The following is a 21,717-nucleotide window of genomic DNA, read 5'->3' as shown; positions in this document are numbered from 1 at the left end:
TGCACTCTGATGACCCATACTCCTGTAAAGAAGGAACAAAGAATTTTTGGAACAATTAACAGAGGGCTGCATCCGCACAAACCTTGAATACTGATTTGCCTCGATGCACTGCATGAATAAACAATAACTTTGTCACGGACACTAAGGTGCTGTTTCAAACCAGTATTCTACTAGATCAGCACTTTTAAAGCTGCTTTTGGATATAGATTGTGTTTATATAAAATAGTTTTTGGCTTCCCACAATGGCTTCACTGGCTTTTCAACCCAAACATCTTCTGTTTTTTGTGGAATATAACTCTATTTATTTTCATTACGGAGGATTGAGCTATGGTTTTCTGAGAGAAATGCGTGTTGAAGGAACTGAAACGGAGAATGTCGATACCAGAATCAGATAATAAAAGTTAAAACATTAACTTAGTTTAAACTACCGTATGTTTGTTGTTAACCCTAATTTTTGTTTGAGCTACTAGTGTGGCATGTAAATGTATCTAACTACTGTTTTGATGCATGAGATAAAGTTATCACAAAGCTGACTTCCTCTTCTACTGTATGGCATTCTTGAGTAGAGGATGTGAGCAGGAAGGCAAGCTGTTTTTGAAACCTTTGGCCATGCCTTAAATCGTTTGTTAAATCAAAGTTGCTGTGTGTTGTAGCAGATTAGAGCCATTATTCCACATGACGGGATCCACTGGAGAGAGAGCTCAGTGGACTGGGAGTTATGCCTCTAATAATGACGAGTGAAGAAGGAAAATATTCACTCACTGCTGCTGGACCCACCCTGCAGATTCAAAAGATCACACCACTTATAGCATTTGTAGGGGATTTAATTTTGAGTGTTTACTTTTTAGCATATTTTTACCATTGAGAGGTAAAGTGAGGTTGTGGCTTAACTTTTGGAAAAGCATATGATACAGTGAACCCATGGCCTCTGCAGTGTGGAATCAAATTCAGACTACTCGAACATGCTTTCCTGTCAAAAAGCATCAATCAAATATAAAGAACTGCATTCTGTTGTGGAAAGTGAATATAGTTCTTAAAAATTTTTGAGCCCTAGTGTGTGCACAAAAACTGTTACTAAATTAAGCCTAAACCTGGTCTAGACGAGGACTAAACCAGGATTAGAACCAAGTCTATATTAGGACTAAACAAAAAACAAAACCAGGACAATTGTGAACACACCCTTAGTCTAGACTTGCTAGAGTAGACCAGAGCTAGAGCAGGAGCCTACCTCAGAACTAAACTGAGCTCAAACTATGAGTCTGAAAGCAGCTCATGTCCAGATGTACTGTATTTTCAGAATTTATACAATGTAGAGATAGAACCAGTAAATGCCCTGAGATCTAATGCTTAGTTTTTCTGTACATTGAGCTATGCCCTTTTCTCTCTCCTAACCCTGTTGTCTGTTCTACAGTGACCACTTGTGTTATCTGTCACTATCTGTTGTTGTCCCACTAACTTTTAACAGTAGGGGTCAGGATTTCTTATGCCAACTTTGTGCTGTCAAGTTTGTTTGCTCTGCATCAGTGAGCCTTTGCATGCATATCTTTGCGGTTTGTTTTCACTGCCTGGTGGTTATGATTCTATTATTGACGGAAGAAGTATGTTGGTATATTTTACAAAGATAAAGCAAGAATTTACTTACACATTCACTTTTTGCTATTTTAATATTCCATGCACAGACCCAAGTGTGGCGAAACTCAAATTGTGTTTATATTTCATCTGGAATCTCAGGTATTTTCAGCTCAAGTTACTGTGGCTGTCTTAAAAGTTGTAAATTACTTGAGCTGTCTATCACTCACTTTTAATCCATGTAATGATAGGCTTGACTCAAGCATGATAAAAAGGTCTATTCTTTTGAACTATCTATAAAAGCAAAAGGACAAAAGCCCTGGAACAGGGCACGTCTGACCCAAAGGGATGGTGTGACTTGTTCAACTTGTTTTGGTTCTACACAGTGTGCATGCAACTAGAGCCAGCTGTCCTAGCCTTTGTAATATTATGAATAGTGAGGCATGTGCATGTGTAATTATGCAGTGACTAAATGGATTCATATTACTAATACCTAATGTATTAAACTAGATTATACCTGGAAACTTAGTCACAAACAGTAATTTACCATTAGGATGACATGCCATTTAATGCAAGTCCAAATGAAGACAAGTCCAAATGAAGATTTATGTCAGGAATCGGGATTTCACATTGTGAAATCATAGTTTTCCGAATGTTGTGAGAAGAAACTGCACAATGTTATGCTTTCACAATGACAGAAAAGGGTGTATTCCATTCATTCACTGTACAATAGATTACCATTTCACTATGTAATCAATGTAAAAAATAAATTTATGAAACCAAATGTAATTTAATGTGGCATGAAAAGAAATAACATTATATAAATCAGGTATTCAGGTAATTATTCTTACAAATATATCTTTTGTAACATCTATAATCAGAATTTTCAATCAATAAATTTTGAAATTCTTCATAAGGAAAGGCATCTCAGCATCTGGTTTAAAATCTATACAAGACCAGAGCAGGTCTAACTCCTATGGTTTAGTCTTAGTGCTAGTTGGGCTGTACTCTTCTTGTTCACATAATGAGTCTTGGTGGTTTGAGATCATGGGAAAGGCATGAGGCTATAACCCAGTGCTGTGCTCCTCCAGTCATCCAGATGCTCCCAGAGCCTTGTGGCTTTGGGCTGCTTGGCTTCAGAGCCGTTTTAGAACAGTTTACCGGGACCTTTTAGCATTAACAGGGGACCATTGCAGTTTCTCTCTTATGGAATACCTTTAGAACAATCCTTCAACCATGACCCAGAGACACTGTAAGACTTAAGAAGGAAATACCTCTAACTTCCTCTCCAACTGTTCTCAACATCCTACCTTTCTTTTCCCAGCTCTCCACCCCACACGCACACTCACAAATGCACCCACCCTCTCTCCTCATCCAGGCGTGCATGCAACTTTGGCTCACTGTTTTTATTCTGTTTTCCAGGCAGTAACCAAGAAAAAATTTGGGAGCAGTGACTTCCGATCAGCACTTGAGAACGGCGTGCTGTTGTGTGAGTAAGTAGATCGCTTTTTAAGTCATTCAAAACAGGAGCATACTTATGTTTCTGATGTTTTCCATGTCTTCTTGTCATATTGTAATACTATTCAAGTCTTTCCACTTTCAGTTGCATGAGGTCTGCTTTTGTTTAATTTTATGGTATAATCTATTTCTACATGACTTGTATTGCCTGGTTGACAGATGTTACAGATTTGTAGATGGGGCACAGTGCCATCTTGGATTTATGAGTGCTATGAAAAGCAGTGTAGTCAATGGAAAACCTCCCACTGTATTTTCTCACTGGTTTGAAGATAGTTACTGATCTTCACTTTGGAGGATCATTTCAAGTACATGTTATAATATTTGCATTTGCCTTCACTTATGCATGTTTATGTGGGTGCAAGTGGAGGATGAAGATGTCTAGGTGATTTGCTTTGACTCAGCAGGACACTGTAATTAGCAACAGCCCATGCAGAATCCTCCAACCTCTTCTGGCCATGGTTCAAAGAGTCCTGATCTGCTGATTTGAGCCTGACTATAGTGTTTGCTTTCCGTGAACTACAACGACATTTTTGACTCCAATAGCTGTCCTTGTTTTGTCAGTGTGAGGAAGAGGAAGGCGGAGATTAAATCGCTTTCACCTAGGACCCCGGCCTCCATCACCATTGTTTTGTTGTTATCTCTAAGAGCTTGTGAAGGAATGTTTGGAGGGGGTTGCTGCACATATGATTACATCCTACTTAGCTTGCCGCATATGTTGTTTGATACAATCACAGTGGTCCTCTATTGTTTTGGTGCTAAATGAGTGACCTTGTTCTATCACACCCAGTCTGTCTGCTGAGAAAGCACTTCAGACTCAAAAATACTAATTTTGACCAGTGCTGATGTTGTGTTTTGACCTTCTTTCTTCCATCCTACTTCCTCCCGCTGCCATGTAAACAAGTTGGAATGATATTTAAATTTGGAACTGGTAATTATATATTTACTCATTAAAATATGTTAATTACTTTATTAATACATACTTTTATTGTACTTTAACTTTAACTTTACTTTTTTGATTAGTCATTTGTTTGGTTATTTTAGACTGCTAGTAACCCTGTTGTATTATTAGATATAAAGGTAATATTGTTTTGTGGTTACGGTTTTTCTTGCGTAATAGGCTGTAATTGTTGAAACAGTTTAAATTATAGCAATAGCAGACTATAAGACTTTCACCTTTTATGGTAGCATCCAAATCTATTACCCTTTTTGACCAGGTTTCTGACTGGCTTGTGACTGGCTTCAATGGGAAAGTGTAGGAGATGATGTGTATTTACATGGGGGTGCAGAAGTGGCCATTTACTAAACTGAAGCCAGGTGGCTGCCATTAAACAAAGTCCTAAACACACAACACACACATTGACCCTTATTTTGTCCAGTCCTCAACAGAGGAACAAGTCTAACCAATGTCTCACAGTTTTCACTTGCATGCTGCTTTTTTACAGTCTGATCAACAGCATCAAACCAGGGACCATCAGGAGGGTGAACAGGCTGCCCACACCTATCGCTGGACTGGTAAGTTTTTCCAATATACTTCTGTCCTTTGTACTTTACATTTATTGTTATTAAATATTAAAATAATAATAGTAATACATACATTTTTAAAGTAAACTATAAGATTAGGTACATATTTTACTGTACATATTAAGTAGTAGTAGCAGCAGCTAGTAGTAATATGTATTAGCAATAGTAAGAGTGGTATATTAATAATTATCATAACACTAGTGACTAAAACTAGTGTCAAAACTAGATACTCATTTGAGCAATATTAGTACTGAAACAAATAACATTAATAGGACAAAATTTGACTTTCTAATTTTACAATTGTCTTGATCTATCTTAGAACCAATATAGACCACATGGTAACATTAAACAAACTACCAACATTTTTATGTTGTTGTAATTCTCTTGCCTATTATTTTTGCTGCCATTGGTTTATGACAATTGGTACCATGTCTCCTTTTAGTATCAAAATCAATTTGATGTAAGTGAATGTGTACTGAAAAACTTAATAATGCTATTTCTAACAGTAGGAGTTCAGTTAAGTACTTGTTAGTCCATGTACTGAGAAGCTGTGCTATAGTTTAAGCAATTGCTGCTGACTCTGAGACTGCTGTGGTTGAACTCTCAATGACATAAAGGTCTTCTCCTCTGCCTCTTGTCACTGCTTATATTCATCTACACTAATAGGTTCAGTGGACATAGAGCAACTTGAAAGGCCACTCACCACATGTGAGTGCTCCCAAAATATGACACTTTGAAGTCAGAGGAAAATGTTGTAGTGACAGGACAAATTTGTCTGGGAGTTTTAGTCAGTTAGATAGAGGAAGATAAACTTTTTCCATCACAAGGGTGCACAAGGCAAGATGCCCAGCCATGTCGTCCCAAGTTCTCTTTATGTCTGACTCACTATGTAACTTTCTGGACGGAGGGTATGTCTCCATGGAGATGTTGTTGCTTTGCCTGGAAGGTTTTTACAGTATGATATTAAACTTATCTATTTGCATGGCAAGGCAATAAGCACCAAGCCAATTTACAGGTCTGATTTGAGGAGAGGTGTAGAATGCATATTAGAATACAAGGTATTGTTTTATTGTTAAAAACACCTATAATTAAATAATAAGCATGTTTACTGCCATACTGTTTGCAGTATTTGTAAGCATTCTCCTTAGCATATCTCCATGGAAACCACTAGGTGCTGGACAGAAAAGTTACATAGTGCACCTTTAAGTATTTGTTGATGCTGTATTTGCCAGTAAAATGTAGTAATTGCTGCTACTTCCACTAGTGGTAGCAATAGTTATAATAATTGCAACTAAACAAATACATGAAAATCATAATAGGAAGCTTTATCTTGGGTTTTGCCCAGTTAAGATAGAAGGTTGAAATATCCACTTTAACTCATCTCTCACAAAGCACTCTTGTATAATTGAATGTCTAGTCTGTCTAGTTAAGCAAAACCCATGGATAGGCTTAAGTACTTACAATGTTTTGCAAGAAGACAATTTGAGCGATCTTGAGACAGACTGGCACTTTAACATAGGCTATGTAAACAACAAATACAAAATTCCTCCGTGTTTGTATTGGAATAATGACTAGCATGACTGTCTGGGGCACCTGCGGAGATAATGAGCTCAAGTATCTCTTACATCAGTAGCACTGGTGTGTTACTTCCAGACTTTAAACCTCTCCATCATGAATTCTCCAGCAAATGTGAAAGCTCCCGGTTGGCCTCTAGCTATCAGTTACTGCCAACCGCACAGAGAAAAGTACTCCAAACAAACATTACTCACACTCTCCCCACTGCAAGCATAATCATCCTCCTATAGTAATCAGGTAGGCTTGTTAACATTGTTTGGGCTCTTTTTTCCCTGTAAATAGTGTCACGTTTAGTCTTCAAGAGGGCCTCCACCTCATACTGTGAAATAACCTTTGCATCAGATGTGTTATTGGCTTTGGTGCAGAAAAATGTGGGAAAATGCCCTCATGGGTTGTAATTGTCACAGAGTATGTGGGAGAAATATACAAAGAGTTAAGGGTATTTGTTTGTGAAGTTTGTGGTTAAAGGTCCCATATTACACGAAATTGGCTCTTGTGAGCTTTTAGTCATGTTATAATGTTGTTACCTCATCAAAAACGTAATCCTGCATTATTACTCTGTCTACATCTCCAAAGCTCAAAATGCTCTGTTACACCTTGTGATGTCATGAAGTGGTAGTTTTCAAGTTAGCAGTTACCTTTTGTTCAGTAGAGATTGGCAATTCTAGGATTGAAAACATGCAAATGATTCTAGTGAGGGTGTATGGAGTTTAAAAACACAGTGGAGCACCTCTTGTATTACCCCATGACAATGTGGGCCAAATGGTGGGGGGGAACTTCAGGGCCGTTTTTTGGTCCCAGTCCGCCCCTGTCAGCAAAAAATACGTAATATGGGCACTTTAAAGGGACAAACCTACCCTGCACTCTCACCCTATTAGGATTCGCCCCATTTGGAATCGCCCCATTGATAGCATGGTATTACATGCTACAATATTTCACAATGCAAACAACAATATATCGGCATTTTTTGGCAATATAAAGCTCTATACGTGTTTACCATATCATTTGCAGTTCTGTTTGCTTTGATTTGCCTAATGATTTTCCATAGAGATGTTATTGCTTTGACTAATGTTCCATGGTATAAACATTTAACATTTATTCAGTTATAATTGTTGTGACTGTTGTGAAAATACATCGGTATAAATGCACATAATTGGATGGCTAAGAAATAATTTTTAAGATTTGTAAAAAAAATTAATAAATAAATAAGAAATACGAGTTGTTTACTCTTGACATTCGTCTCAAGTGCAAGCTGTGTATATACAAGAGATGGTGAAAGTGGGCAGTTTTGTTTTTGTGGAATATTTTGCAACGCTGGCTGCACTGGTGTGTCTGTTCTCCGGTTTCCTTCGTGTCCACAGCTATGTTTCCCATGAGGACCGCACACTCCTCTGCCATCTGATGACATCTGATTGTGGGGTACACTCACTGCACACAAGTGGGATCAGGTTAGATACATCAACATCTGCCCTGATTTTAGGCCTGACACACAAGAGCCAGACTTAATGATGACTGCACTGTAAAAACACTGTAATTGACACAGTTCTGTGTGTTCCCACAGCACCAACTTCTCTGAGGTATTTGTAGGACTAGATCAACATTTTCATGGCCCCAGGTCCATGGCCCCAATTTTTTGCATTTTTGAGAGCATGTTATCACTGGATTTGACATTTTCTAAACTACATCTCTGAAAACTCCAGGAAATATCATCAGGTCATAGCACTTGTCAGATCTTTGGAGAGGTGCACACAATAAGAATACATGGTTTTAGGAAGTTGATAAGTTTTATGACATAATGTGAAACTTTTCAGCCAAGGCTTAATCTCAACTTAATCTGAAAAATCTATTCCTTGAGGATTTTGAGTGCGTTGCAAGATATTTTAACTATGGCTTTTCTTTCTGTTTTAGACACTGGCCAGGGTCACTTTGGGGTAATTGTAATGTACCATTTAGAACATGGTGACTGAAATAGAGAGGCCACAGTGCAACCATGTGGAAAAATGAGCTTGTTGGACCATGACAGGCAGTCCTAAGAGACACCTTTCTGTTCTTGAAGTCTTGAAGTAAAGTTGGGGTCTTCAATGTTTATGACAGGATAAGAAGCTAATGGAGGAGCACAGCATATTTTCCCAGATTATAATGACAGAAAGCATCAACAGTATTATCTCTTTATGTTATGTGTGCAGAATACACATTGTCACACAAAATGCAGCACAGATTTTTTTTCTCTATAATACATTATGATCTAATTATTATCACTTTATTTGTGGTAACAAAGAATATAAATGCAATTTAGGAAGGTTATACATAGTGAATGAATTAACCCATTGCATTAAACAAAATTTATTTTATTTATTTGCATTTACACTTCTGTACATTATAATGATCACATCTATTATCAAGTTAGTAATAATACTATCTTGATAATTAGTTTATTGCATGATGTTGCAAGGTATAGCATGTGGTATCAACATCAGGGACAAAAAAGGTTGGGTCTTAGATTTTTAAAAAATATTTATATATATTTAGAGTTTATTTTATGGTGCTTCATTAATTGACTGATTTTACATTTGTGGGACAATAACCATAGCAGAGATTTGGGGAACATATTGTAATGCAGGACATATTGGAGAAAATCTGCTTGTAACAAAAATGGGATTGAACTTTAACCCGCGGGGGGCCTCAGGGCAGTCTAAAGCTCTGTTTATGGGCACGCAGAGCCGTTAGCTGCAGGGAACCTGTACAGAGAGGTCGTCACCCCCATACTATTTGCTAATAAGCATGTAGGGAATTTAAATATAGAGCGAGCTTACCCCTTAATCATGGTAGTCCACGTTAAACCATGTGTCATTAAATGAGAGACTTTTGAGCAGGCTAATCTTGTGGGAAATGAAGCCTTACAAATAAGAGATTACATCTGAAAACTCATAACTCTACTGGCTCTGTGCATTGTATGGTAGATTTCTTAAGATATGTGTTTTTGCTTTGTGACTCACATGGTTTCTCAATTTGAATATTAACTCAATAACAGAATTTATACAATATTTAATGATTGACATTCATGAGGTTAAGTTGTCCCTCCACACCTCCCTCTTCATAAGGTTGCTTCAGGGAAATATTTGTCCACTTCTGTCACCAGACCTCATGTTTCATAGCAACCAAATGTCTCCAAAATACTTCACCACCCCATAGATTCCACAGGTATTCTCGAGTAAAGGGCTTGGCAGTAGGGAGGGGACAGTTTCAGGGTGTGATAAGAAAGAGTCTGCAGTAGGCAGACTGGCAGTGTGCTCTTGTGTTATTCTCGCATGCGTCGCATGCTCTTTGAGGCAGGACTTATTGCAGGGCTGTGATGTCATCCTTCCTGGTTTTAACTTTGTCCCCACCATAGCCCTGCCCACAGGTAGTCCTGCTGCTGTCTGTCAGCCTGGCCCTCCCACACCCCCCACATGTGTGTTTGTGTGTGTTCAGCCCTTGGTAGCTCTTTATTTGCTGCACACAGCTCCTCCCTGTCCGTCCCTGTGCTCGGGTGATATGAACTTTGAAAGCAATGACTTGAGGGCTATGTTCCTGTCAGGGAATTGAAGAGTGATTATTATTTCATTCCTCTAAAGTCCAGCAGCCCTCATCCTTTTTCTGATTTCTGTACAGGATAACCTGAACGTCTTCCTCAGAGCCTGCGGCAAACTTGGACTAAAAGAAGCACAACTCTTTCATCCCGGTGATCTGCAGGACCTATCTACAAGAGTTACTGTCAAGTAAGTCCACAGCCTTATAGCTTCACAGTCATTTACACATACAGGAGTGCTTCAGGTTCCTCACCGGTACCCAATTGTGAATTTGTTAATGGACTGTAATGCATTGATGTACTTTGACATTATACATATAGTATGTAGTAGACACATGTTCCCCCATGTGAGGAAAGCTGACCATGAGGTAAAAGGAAAAGGTCAGGGCTATTTCAAGTTCTGTGTGTGTGTGTAAGCACCTGTTTACAAGCTGCATAATCTATTTATGATCCAAGAACAACAAATACTGTCACACCAAAAACCTGCACGTCACCAGGATTTGGGGCTACAGGATGTTACATGTTTTGATTGTTTCTCCAGGGTGTTTTAAATCATTATAGACACATGTCAAATCTTAGTGATTAAAAATAAGACACCGTAAGCATAATATAATGTTTCGTTTTTGTTTGTTCCTAAGGCAGCAAAGTACACGTGGTATGTTGAATGACCTGTTCGGTTTTAGACAGGTGTACTTCCTGCAGGTACAGCCCAGGGCACTATTATAATGCTCTGTGGCATTAGACCTGGAATAAAAAAGCCTGATAAAACATAAAAACTTTATGAATATATAAAAGACAGATACTATTTAAAATGTAGTATTGCTATCCCTGCATACGTTATTAATGAATGTGTAGTTATTAAATTACTGCTGGCAAATTTGGAAAGAAATCTTATAATTTGTTGTCATATTTTTTCCATGATCTAAGAGCTTCTTTTCTGCTACAAGCGCAAACAGTATAGCCTATGCCTCAAACACACCTATACACATCTAATGTCTGTCATGTACATTTACTGGAACATGAAACCAATTTAAACAAATCTATTGTTATGAAACTCTCTCTTCTAGCCTTCTATTGCTCTGTGATACAGCGTTCACAAAATGGCTGAATCACTGTCATAAATTTGAAGATTGTCCTTTTTATAATGCATAATCAGTTATATCTCTTTACACAATATTGTTATCAGTTTTGTAGCTGATACAGGTTCATTTGAAAATCAGATAATTGGTATTTAAAATATGCAAATCTATTTATCTATGAATCAGTATCAAGATTAATTTCATGTTAAATTTTAATCTATGATCTAATGCATCTAACTATCTATACTCTATACATAGGCGCCTGTGTGCAGCAGTTTGGTCAGAAGGGGTCGTTCCTTTTTCTTATTTTTAGCCTTACAGGGATCACGTTGGCTGGCCCAGGATCAGGACTAACATTAGGAGTTCTTTTATTAGTGACATGTGTTTTTCAGCTCTGCATCTGTATGTGCATGACCTTAACCCAACCCTGTCAAGGATTATTTTTTTGGGATTTGTAGTTTTTTTGTAGTTGTAGTTTTTTCAAATATTTAAGTTGGCTGGAAACTTTTTACCTATAGGAAAAACCAATGACCAATGCCTAGTTTATTCTGCTGCAGCTCAGAGCTATAGGCAAATGAGTTTCAGAGTAAAACAGAGCTAGAGAAAGTTGTCTATCAGCTGTCTTTGCCCCTGGTGTGTGTCCAGGCTCCACTCCCTTAAACCCTGTCTGACAGGTGCTGTGCTCAGCTCTTCTGTGTTCTGTTTCAGCTATGTGCTTGTGTGTGCTGTGAAGTTGTAGTCTATACAATCTTCCTTGTATATTAATATGTTCTGCTCTACTTTTGTTTCCACCTCTAAAAACAAAGCTTTGATACAAAGATTAAGTTAAAGCTAAACACATTTAGGAAACACATTTCCTCAGAACCACCATAACCAGTACTGACACTTTCACTTCATTCAAGATTTGTAAAGCATTTTCTGGAAATATAATGTTGAAAATATGAACACTAAATGTGTCTGTTGTGTGTATCCAGGAAAGCCATAAAAGGTTATTGGACATCTGTACTGACCTTTGAGCTTTGCAGTAATAGACTCACCATCTGAAAACATTGTCCTTCCTTCTCTTGTGAAATCGCATTTCATATAAATATCTTATCAGTGCCAAATAAATCGTACATCAAAATCATCACAGTGCATGACAAACTGCTGTAAGACTGATAAGAATCTCTAATTGTTGTAGGTGAAACCAAACTAAAAGAATCTGAATCATCTTTAAATACTTTGGACTGATCAAGCTCAGAGCAGCTGCCAAGGAAATAGAGGGCTCTAAATGAGTCACGACATTTTAAACTGTGCCATTAACATTTGAAATCACTTCCTCTGGACCTCTTCAGTGCCATATGGACACACTGGCAGTCTCCTGATGACAGTCAATATTTACACTTGACCGCTAAGTATAAAACTCCATCTCCAATTTATCAGTGCCTCAAAGCATAGTTGGCCACCACACTGACTGCTGAACCCATAATCCTATGTACACAATAGAGTATTATTATATAATACATTGTTTTAGATTGTGTCAGCTGCTTTGGAGTGGCATTACTGTCACTGGCTGAGACACATGACTCCTTTTTGCCCACTCCTGTAATGTAGCTACTTAAGTACGACATCTGTACAGTGTCTCACAAATATATGTACTCTTTAGCTTTGAAACCATTTATGTCCTATACCCTGTGTCTTTCTGGTCCCTACATACATTTAGAGCTTTGCTGTATTATGACCTGTGCACCTGAGAGAGGTGCAGCAGGTCACAGTAGAAAATAAATTTAATATATTTCTGTATCAGCTGTTAGGAAAAGCATTCGGTGTCAATGTGAATACACATTTTATTGATAATTTATTAACCTCTATTAGCTAAGCCTCTACCTATTGAGACATGTCCCCTGCTGAGAGGGGTTCAAAGTCTCTCTCATTTGATTAAGCAAATTATTGACGAAGGCAAGTGCTGTCCAAACTGGAAAAGAGAAAGTGCTCACGCCTCTTAAAACATGAGGAATGTGAAGGACCATCAAAGGACTATTGATAGAGAGGGAGCAATAACCATATAATTATAGTTATATAATATTTGACACCCAGAACAGCTTGAAACATTTAAGAGGACACACCAGTAGTACACGTAAAAGTGCCACATATTTGTAAGCTTCAAGGTGTGGTTTAAAGAATGTAAAGTCCAATCACTTTCAGTATTTTGCTTATTTTGGCGTAGGTGTCTTTCTTTTCTTTTCTTTTTTTATATCCAAATCATTTAGATCCACCAAAAGAAACTGAACCTATTAAAACCCATGACAGAATGGGAAAGAAGTCTGTACATTCTATATTTAATTTATATTTCATGTTACTAGTAAAATACTAAAAAAGTTTAGTAGCGTAATAGAAACTGTAGTGGAACTGGTGTAAGCAACTGAATCTTTCCTACTAATCAGCTGATTTTAATGAATAAAACCTATTGCATGTGCTGTTCTGTCACATGTGTAATAACATTGAATGGCTCTGTATAGACAACACAAGTTCTATAGTTGTTTCGCTGGTGGGGAGAAAGAGAAGCACCAGCCTCACCCTGTGTCCACAGAGGTCGCACTGTCTCTAATATTATGACACAATGATGCCAGGCCAATCCTTTTCACGCACACAACCAAACTGGTATCTGGAGGCGCCTGGGTGTGTGGCGCGTTTAATGAGAGAATACTTTTAAAGGATATCCTATGTGGGAAAATGTACCCAGGCAAGTAGACATCACTGAAGAGGTATGCATGGCTTACATTTTGAAACACACCCATTCATTTCAAGGCTTTGTTTTTTTAATTCATGTCATTGTCTTAAGTGTACAAAGGTGGCACAATGTTATTACAGGCTAGGTTTGAATAATTGTTCTTGATGCTCCAGTCGACAGTGTCTTGACAAAGACACCCAACCATCACTGCAGACTCAATAGAAAATACTTTAAGCCACTGTAATGCTACTATATTTAAGGCTGTATACACTGTTTATAATATTGCGTAAGTGTTAATGTTTGTTTGGTACAGACAATAATTTGAGGTTGAGTCGAGGTTGTATGGGTGAAATCATTTGTCAGTGTGATGAGAGCAACCTGCTAATTTGTCAAGGCAAGGCTAGCTTGGATCAAATGCTTCCTTCATCATCGGTCATCACTTGAGAAACAATGTCTTTCTTTATATATGAAATCCACTTTGTAGTTCAGCGTGATGATTTGATAATTTGTCTTAGACCTGTCATGACACATAATCATAAGGGAACTCAGCTGATTTAACATAGCGTCCCTGTAGTCCCAAGGCAGCAAATAGGGCTTTTATCTGCTCTCCTATTCATCTAGTGCAACTGAAATAAATGAGTGTTATGGGAGCGGCTGTGGTAATTCTTTGGACCTTTTTAAAGTTACCACTGCTATAATCTTCAGCTCCAAGCCACACAAGATATTTCTCCCGCCTCTTTTATGGAGCCCATAAATTTGTGATGCCAAGTTGGTAAATGTCGATTTGAGTTTCCATCATTAGTACTGTGCCTTTTGGAGAGCTATTTTTCTATGTTATTTGACTCTGTGTTGATAAGGATTACAGAGTATGTTTCATTTTATCAATAAACAAATGCAGTCAATGCGTTGGAATAACAAAACACATTCCAATGATGCTTTGGTTCTTCAACTAAAAAAAAGATTCCCTTCTCTTTCTCTAATAGCTCCCTGCCTACTGTGAATTTGCATATTTGTTTGGCATGCATTCTTTTTCTGTGATATGCTTTTGGCTCCATCTTCATTTATTTGGGCTTGGGATTGGGCCAGGATACACTGGTATGTTAACCATCCATCTAAAAGAAATACAAAAATATACTTTATCAAAGACTGCGGAGTCTTAAATCAAATTAAAGAATGTTGCATTTTGCGGGCTTAATATTTACACTGCCTTGTTACTTAATAGCATTTATAGTACTTAATACTTATCATCACATTATACATTAGGGCTCTCACGATGCAGGGATACATGCAAAAATATATATATTGTACATGATACTCTAAGATACACTAAGAACCAAATACATTTTAACAATACTTTTTCTTTGTTACACCACTACTTAAGCAAAGTTATTATGAAATACATTTATTTTAATCATCAAAACAGTGAACAGTATATTGCATAAACAAGTTTCCTTTCATTAAGCAAGCAACAAAAAAATTGCTATAAAATACTAAAATATAACCATAGCAACCCATGATAACAATACTGGATCAGCAATTTAGTATCACAATATATTCATACCTTTGCACACCCCATTATACATTGTAATGAGCATTTGTACATTTTCTTGGAGCCCTAACACTGGTACAACATAAATCAGTCATATTGTTGTCATCTTAAGACCCTTAGCTAGTGCATTGGTGACATAGCATGTGGCTGTTGTTACATATGTTGTACTTGTGTTACCGCATGAGAGCCGGAATGTCTAGCATGCATCAATGCCATGTGAAAAGGCTCATATTTCTCTCACTGTCACTGTTGTGCTTACATCCTATATTATACTTATCACATTTTACAGCCCCTTTAAAAATACCAAGTACTTAGACGGTACACTATGCTCAGGGTGTGTTTTTTTTTTTTTTTTTTTTTTTTTTTCCCCATCAGAAAGACAAACCAGGTAAAAGTGATTTATAGACTGCTGGGGTCAAAGGTGCTGCAAAAATGCCTCAGTACATAAACCAAGAATAAGTGTATATATTTTTAGGTTGTTGTTGTACAGTAACATTTCAGTCATTTATATTTACTTGTACAAAGTTAAGCCTGTATGTAAATCCTGTGCAAGTCCCAAAATCTGGATAAATAAAGATGATGTTGGAAGCAAACATGCACAATAAGTAAAACCCTTCAGCATTCCAAGTTAGTACTGACCAAGCCTAGCTAAACATCTGGAGGTGGGTCCCTGTGCCCTGCACTGTGGTGCCCTCTGCTCTTGAAGGATTACCCTAGTGGCATTGGTGAATGGGTCAAATGCAGATGAAAAATTGCTCAATGGACGACAATAAAGTATACAGTAACCTTGGTCCACCCATGCCATTGGCTAACAAGTTAATGTTAATAACCAGAGGAATAAAATAATGAATTTTGATGGAATCACACCACAACAACTTTACTTCACCACAAAAATGTATTCCCTTAGCCTTTGCATAAACAAATTAGATACAATGGTTCCATTGTATTCAATAGTACTAATTCTAGAACAGTTTAGTGTAAATGATAAATGACTGCTGTAGTAGCATTCCCACACTTTGGCTTTATTTGTTTTTGAGTGAGGTTATTTGTGTGAGAGTGAGTGGAGCGAGCAGTTGCCAGTGGTCAGGATTGTGCTGTGCGTTTCCAGCTCTTTCACAAACACACCGTTCCAAACAAGCATGCCCTCTGTTCTTTTATTGTCATTTTCTCTCACACTCACCACAGCTTTCTGCTCTCTGCCTTACAGAGCCGAGGAGACCAGCCGCAGACTGAAAAATGTGAGTGTTTTGAATTTGAATTCATTTGTCATTCAAATTATAAATGTATTCTCAGCATTAATATATTGGACTAATGTTTGTTCATTTAAGCTGACAATTGAACAGCATGATGTATATACTGTATATTCTTTTATTGGCAAGAAGCTTTTACTATGTACCTCTATATAATATTTTACAAAGTTGGTCTTCTATCAATTTTTTTGTCAACTATTTAGTCTTAAACCTGGCAAATTTTATTTCACTGTCAAAAAATTTAAAACATTTAAAGTCATAATGTATAAAAAACATATAATTGAATATATTGTCTTAATTATGAAGTGTATGTCTTTTCTTTTTTTTTTTTTTTTTCAATTTCTTCTGTAGGTGCTGATCACCCTTTACTGGCTGGGAAGAAGGGCTCAGTGTGACCCTGTGTATAATGGACCTTACTTAAACTTGAAGGCATTTGAGGGATTGCTGGGCACAGCATTGTACAAGGTAAATGGCATTGAGAGCTTTTGCATTTGCATATTGCATTTTGAGACCATAGGAAGCACAATTTCAATCTTTATTGCCCTCTTTGCATATTTATATTCTCTATGGTATGTGGAGAAAGAAAGACAGAATGACCATAATAAGCAAAGGACCTCTGAATGCTGGCCACTAAACCAAAGCTATGTTAAATCATAAATGACCTAATCCCCTGACTCAACTATTTTAATCTTGTTTGCAGTCCCATACAGTGCACCCAGTTTAGTGTAAATAGAGGTTGTGCTTCTTCATGCGCACATCTCTGTTGAATGTGACACCTCACTCCCATTTAGATTTATATGCGCTGTGTCCTTGCCGCTCCCTTTAATTTAGCCAATGTGATGATAGTATTAGTCCATGTTAAGTTAAGCTTGATAAGGCTAGGGCTACAGCTGCATTGTCTGATGTAATTTTAAGAGATTTAAAGATCTAAAATAGTTTTGTTTTGTCACTACTAACATGTTTTAGCTTGTCAATGTCTCTCCAAGGGTTACATAAAGACTGTCATTATAGGAAAATACTGTACATTATAGCACTACATGTTTGACACACAAGACACTCTTTGTAAACAGAGAAACATTTCATTATATTGTAAAGGGTAAATAAGAGGTCACTTAACCTGGGAGGTCCATGCTAACTCTTGTATAACTTTCTGTGTTTTTGTCCATGAAGGCTCTGCACGAGTCGCCATCCACTCCCCAAAAAGACAACAGCATATTGCGAGACAGTGGTTTTGGAGACAGCTGGTACTCAGAACAAGAAGACCTACATCATTTTCGAAGTGGAGGAGGGGGGCACAGGAGAGACGACTCCCTGGACAGTTTAGACTCTCTGGGATCTCGACCGCACAGTATCTCATCGGATATCAAAGGCAGCAGTGAGGGTAGGAAATGTTATTGTATTACATTAAACTTATTCAGAACAATTGCTACTGGCTCTTGTTAAACTGAGTTCCATAGACGTCAAAGTGTTACATTCTTCCCAAAATATTTCTCTACAGTTCATTTACCTCAAACTTAAAATATTTGGGAACAGGCAAGATGTGAAAGATCTGAGCCAGTAATCTGACTCCCATATGAGAAAACAAATATCTAATGCCATCTAGTGGTGTCCATTGGAACACTGTTATTTTCAGTAAAAATAAAGCTTTAGTTTCATTATAAAATTGGTAATAAAACTTCCTGATTTTTTTAAGGACAGACTATGAGACATTGCCTATGTAAAACAAAGGTCTGTTGTTTTGGCATGCCTGGATTAGTGTACTTAAGTAGCACCTTTATCAACATGTTATGTCATTGTTTATGTTTCTCACACCCTTCTTTCATGTTGCAGGGTTTTGCAGTGACACTGAGCCAGAGCCAGCCTTCAGGATGGCTGACAAGGATAACTTGACTTACCGGCGTTCAGCTGTGATCGCGCCTAAGACCACCACACAGTTTAACCAGTTTCTGCCCTCCAAGGACAAGAGTACAGGCTATGTGCCAGCTCCACTGAGGAAAAAACGAGCAGAGCGCAATGACGATAGTCGCCGCAGCCTGACAAGCCCCTACTCAGAAGAGGAAGTACCTATCATCAGGTATAAACACACACATACAGAAATTACACATATGTTTTGATAGAGTGTATTTAGAATTGTCTTAACTATATTAAGAAAGTACTGTTTATTCTTTCCTCTTCCATCACTGGTATTTGTGGTGCTGGTCATTTACTTTTGTGCTGGGTTTCTGCTGTTATTGTTGAGGCTCTCATCTGACTGTTATGTCAGTAGAGGGTCCCCGGTGCCTGCAGCAGGGCAGTTCTGTTCTTATGATGACAGTGGCAGTGATTCTGACCTGGACCGCCCTGACCCTGACCTGGTCCTGGATGATCTGGCCAGCAGACGCTTCCACAGCCCCACCCCCTCCACTCCCACAAACTTCGCAATGCCCATGAGCCCTCTGGCAGGCACCAAGTCATCTGAGGCTAGGAGGGGGCCATGGCCCCAAGTCAATCTGAATCCTGGCTTTGTCCCACAGCAGAATGTGGCCTGCCTCAGGTCAGAGCAGCTCCAGAGTGAATATGGCATGCTTGCCTCATGAGACAGTGCTTGTTTAAGTTTACATCAGCCATAACCTTATGCAGTATGACTCGATTATGCTCTTTCTAACTTAGCAATCTGTCTGGTTTCTTTCTGCGATTGATGTGGATTTTCAGTTGCAATGCTCCTCAGTTTCTAGGCTTGCAGGGTCAAGCTATGAGCATAACAGATAAAAATTTGCCTCAAAGTTTGGTTTTACAGCTTGCAATGGTTCACTCATCCTGCATCATCTCACATGAGTTGTGACTGGCTGAGAAAAGCCTGCTGTTTGTGTGATTGGTGTGCTGTGCTTTCTAAATGCTGCTGTGACATGTTTGGTTGGCTGTCTCTTTTGAGCAGTACAACTGGTGCCTATGACTGTGGACAAACACACTCCCCCCAGCGCTCTGTGAGGGTGGACCACCACACTGGCGTGTCAACTGACAGTCTGTTCAGGGACTATGATGACTCAGAGGACTCAGATGATGAGGTGGGCCACGCTGACCCTGTTCAAGATGATCTGTACGCCCGCAAGATAGGCACCAAACCCCAGCCTCCAGCTTTGTCCCATGACAAATTCCTACCCAAATTTTGGACACCTGAAGAGGACATCCACATTCAGAAAATAAAACTGGGCTCACAGAAAAGACCCTGGTACAAGAAGATGCAAGGACTCAGGTGTGTGAGGAATGGGCATGACATGGAAGTACACATAATCACATTACTGCAACATTAGTTAAAGTAAATGTCTCCATAACAGCTGAATACTGTATCTTGCTATACTTTTAGAATCACTGCATGCCATTAACATCATCTTAAATCTAAATGAATGGTGCATTTTCTCATAAATTCCTCCTTTTCTTTTTCCACCTATCTGTCATCTGTCCTGTTCATGGTGTCTTCTGGTTGTTTAGCTACAAGAAATCAGACTCGTCTTCAGATGATTCGGACTGCGACATCAGTCCGTGGCTCTCCTCGGGGCGCTCCTCCTCTGGTCCTTCTCAGTCCCTCTCAGATAGGCCCTCTGCAGCTCACCCCACCCTGGTTGTGGGGAAAAGGTCGATACAGCTGCATGACTGTGACACTGAGGGAACATACTACTAACCCTGTCTACACTTCTAACTGATGTGGAGATTCCAACCTGCTGCTTTATTAAGGACTATATACTGTTATACTGCTGAAGTCTTAACAAGCTGTACTCACATTTAGTTGATCTCTGAAATAAGCTGCTTTCTAGCCTTTATAATGATGATTTATATTTTGTAGTTCAGGAATTTCAAGATTTGATCAATTTATTTGAATCAAATTGTTTACCTGCTACATGTCTCAATCTATTTTTCTTGCTCTGTCATCAAGTTCACAAGCATGCACTCATCTCTACTCTCTCTGTCCTTTTCTCTCCCTTTTGCCAACCTGCAGTTCCTATATTGAACCCAACTCCCCACCACTACAACTTCCTGTGATACAATCCCCTGTGTTAGAGCCACCTCCTTTAGTGTTTCCCCCTGTGGACCCCACCTCAGGTCCCAAGTTGGTCAAATGTGAGAGATGGCCCCTCTATGGGCGCCAAGACCCCCGAGAGCCTCCTGACCAGTTGGACTATGACAGCTTATACCCTGACTTGGAGAATGATGACATGTTTGCCAGAAGGACCCTTGCTTTTCAGTCTAACACAGATCTGGCAATGTTGAAATTACCCATCAGGCCTCCACGCTACTCATCAGAACCCCAGCTAAATATTATAACTCGAAAGCTTGACCGCAACAGCACAGAGGAGGGGGAGGAGGAGGTCTTCCCTGACATAGAAGAAGATGATGTGGTTTATCGTAAGGAAAAAACATCCCACGAGCAGCGCCCCCTATCCGGTGCCCCAGATAACTACAGCCCCATGCCTATCCCAGAACCTTGGACTCTACCTCCTGAATTAAAAGCCAAACTCCTTTGCCCTCCATGCCCTTTAACCCAGGAAATAGAACACAATAAAGCAAATAAACTTGATAAAGAGATGCGCCCTGATACGGATGATATGCTGGTTCGCAAGCTGGAGGTGTGCAATAGAGTTGCTTTGACCAATCAAAAGGGTCCATCAGTGCCTTCGACCTGTAGTGAGGAGGATTTGCAAAAATGGCAGACTATCAGAGAAGCCAGTCAGCTTAAACACAGGAAGAAGCTTTTGCTGGAAAGACTGGCTGCATTAAGGACATAGATAGACTTGACTGGACGGGAACAGATTTTACGTCTGTGGACATTGGTACTTTTCCATTACAAAGATTGGATGATGTGTTATATTTTTGTTGGAGACAACGATTGTCCTGCTTGTTGTGTTACAATGGGAGAGGTGGTGCCAAATGAATCATTCAGACTTGTCCAATAGAATGACTGTATTGTGGATTTGTTGTATTTTCTTTTCTGTATTTTACCAACAAACTATATTTAAGAAGAATGAAGTTATGTTAAGTTATTAATATATGACAAAAATATATGACAAGAATATATGAAAATAAATCTGTCAGTAAAGATAAGCTAGTTTTTGAACAATGACACTGGAATTTACAGTATTCATGATAATGCAATGTGTGTTTAAAGTTTGGTTTATGAACAAAGTAATAATGAGAAGGGAACGTAATGTTACAAATAAATGCACAGTATACATTTGGTTGCCTTAAGCTGATATAAAATATTAATAAACAAAATTGCTCTTAAATTTGTTGTAATCTGCTAAATGATTTAGTGCTTCTTTATAGGCTTTATGAGGATTAGGTCATTGTCAAATGTTACAGAGAAATAACTTCACACTTACATGTGATACTCCAAGTGCAGCAGC

General features: G+C 38.5%; 2 protein-coding genes across 6 annotated transcripts in view; both read left to right on the top strand.

Moving 5' to 3' along the window:
* Positions 1-21,717, top strand: part of LOC110170631 (LIM domain only protein 7-like) — a 39,162-nt gene that overhangs the window by 2,257 nt on the left and 15,188 nt on the right. For all 5 annotated transcript variants that reach the window (XM_055148701.1, XM_055148710.1, XM_055148697.1 and 2 more), the window contains exons 3-9: positions 2,992-3,062; positions 4,530-4,599; positions 9,835-9,941; positions 16,297-16,327; positions 16,691-16,804; positions 17,510-17,720; positions 18,170-18,413. In XM_055148701.1, coding sequence (XP_055004676.1) covers positions 2,992-3,062; positions 4,530-4,599; positions 9,835-9,941; positions 16,297-16,327; positions 16,691-16,804; positions 17,510-17,720; positions 18,170-18,413 — 848 coding nt within the window. The remainder of the gene's footprint in view (positions 1-2,991; positions 3,063-4,529; positions 4,600-9,834; positions 9,942-16,296; positions 16,328-16,690; positions 16,805-17,509; positions 17,721-18,169; positions 18,414-21,717) is intronic.
* LOC110170632 (LIM domain only protein 7-like) lies at positions 18,920-21,549 on the top strand. The gene is made up of 3 exons (XM_020936310.2): positions 18,920-19,571; positions 19,808-19,951; positions 20,313-21,549. Exons 1-3 carry the CDS (start codon positions 19,150-19,152, stop codon positions 21,097-21,099), a joined length of 1,353 nt encoding a protein of 450 aa, XP_020791969.2. The 5' UTR covers positions 18,920-19,149; the 3' UTR covers positions 21,100-21,549.

This window comes from Boleophthalmus pectinirostris, unplaced genomic scaffold (assembly GCF_026225935.1).
Source record: "Boleophthalmus pectinirostris isolate CB_2022bp ecotype Guang Dong unplaced genomic scaffold, ASM2622593v1 HiC_scaffold_1, whole genome shotgun sequence".
In the NCBI taxonomy this organism is placed as follows: domain Eukaryota; kingdom Metazoa; phylum Chordata; class Actinopteri; order Gobiiformes; family Gobiidae; genus Boleophthalmus; species Boleophthalmus pectinirostris.
Note: the sequence above shows the minus strand (reverse complement) of the source record. Positions and strands in the feature narration are given on the sequence as shown.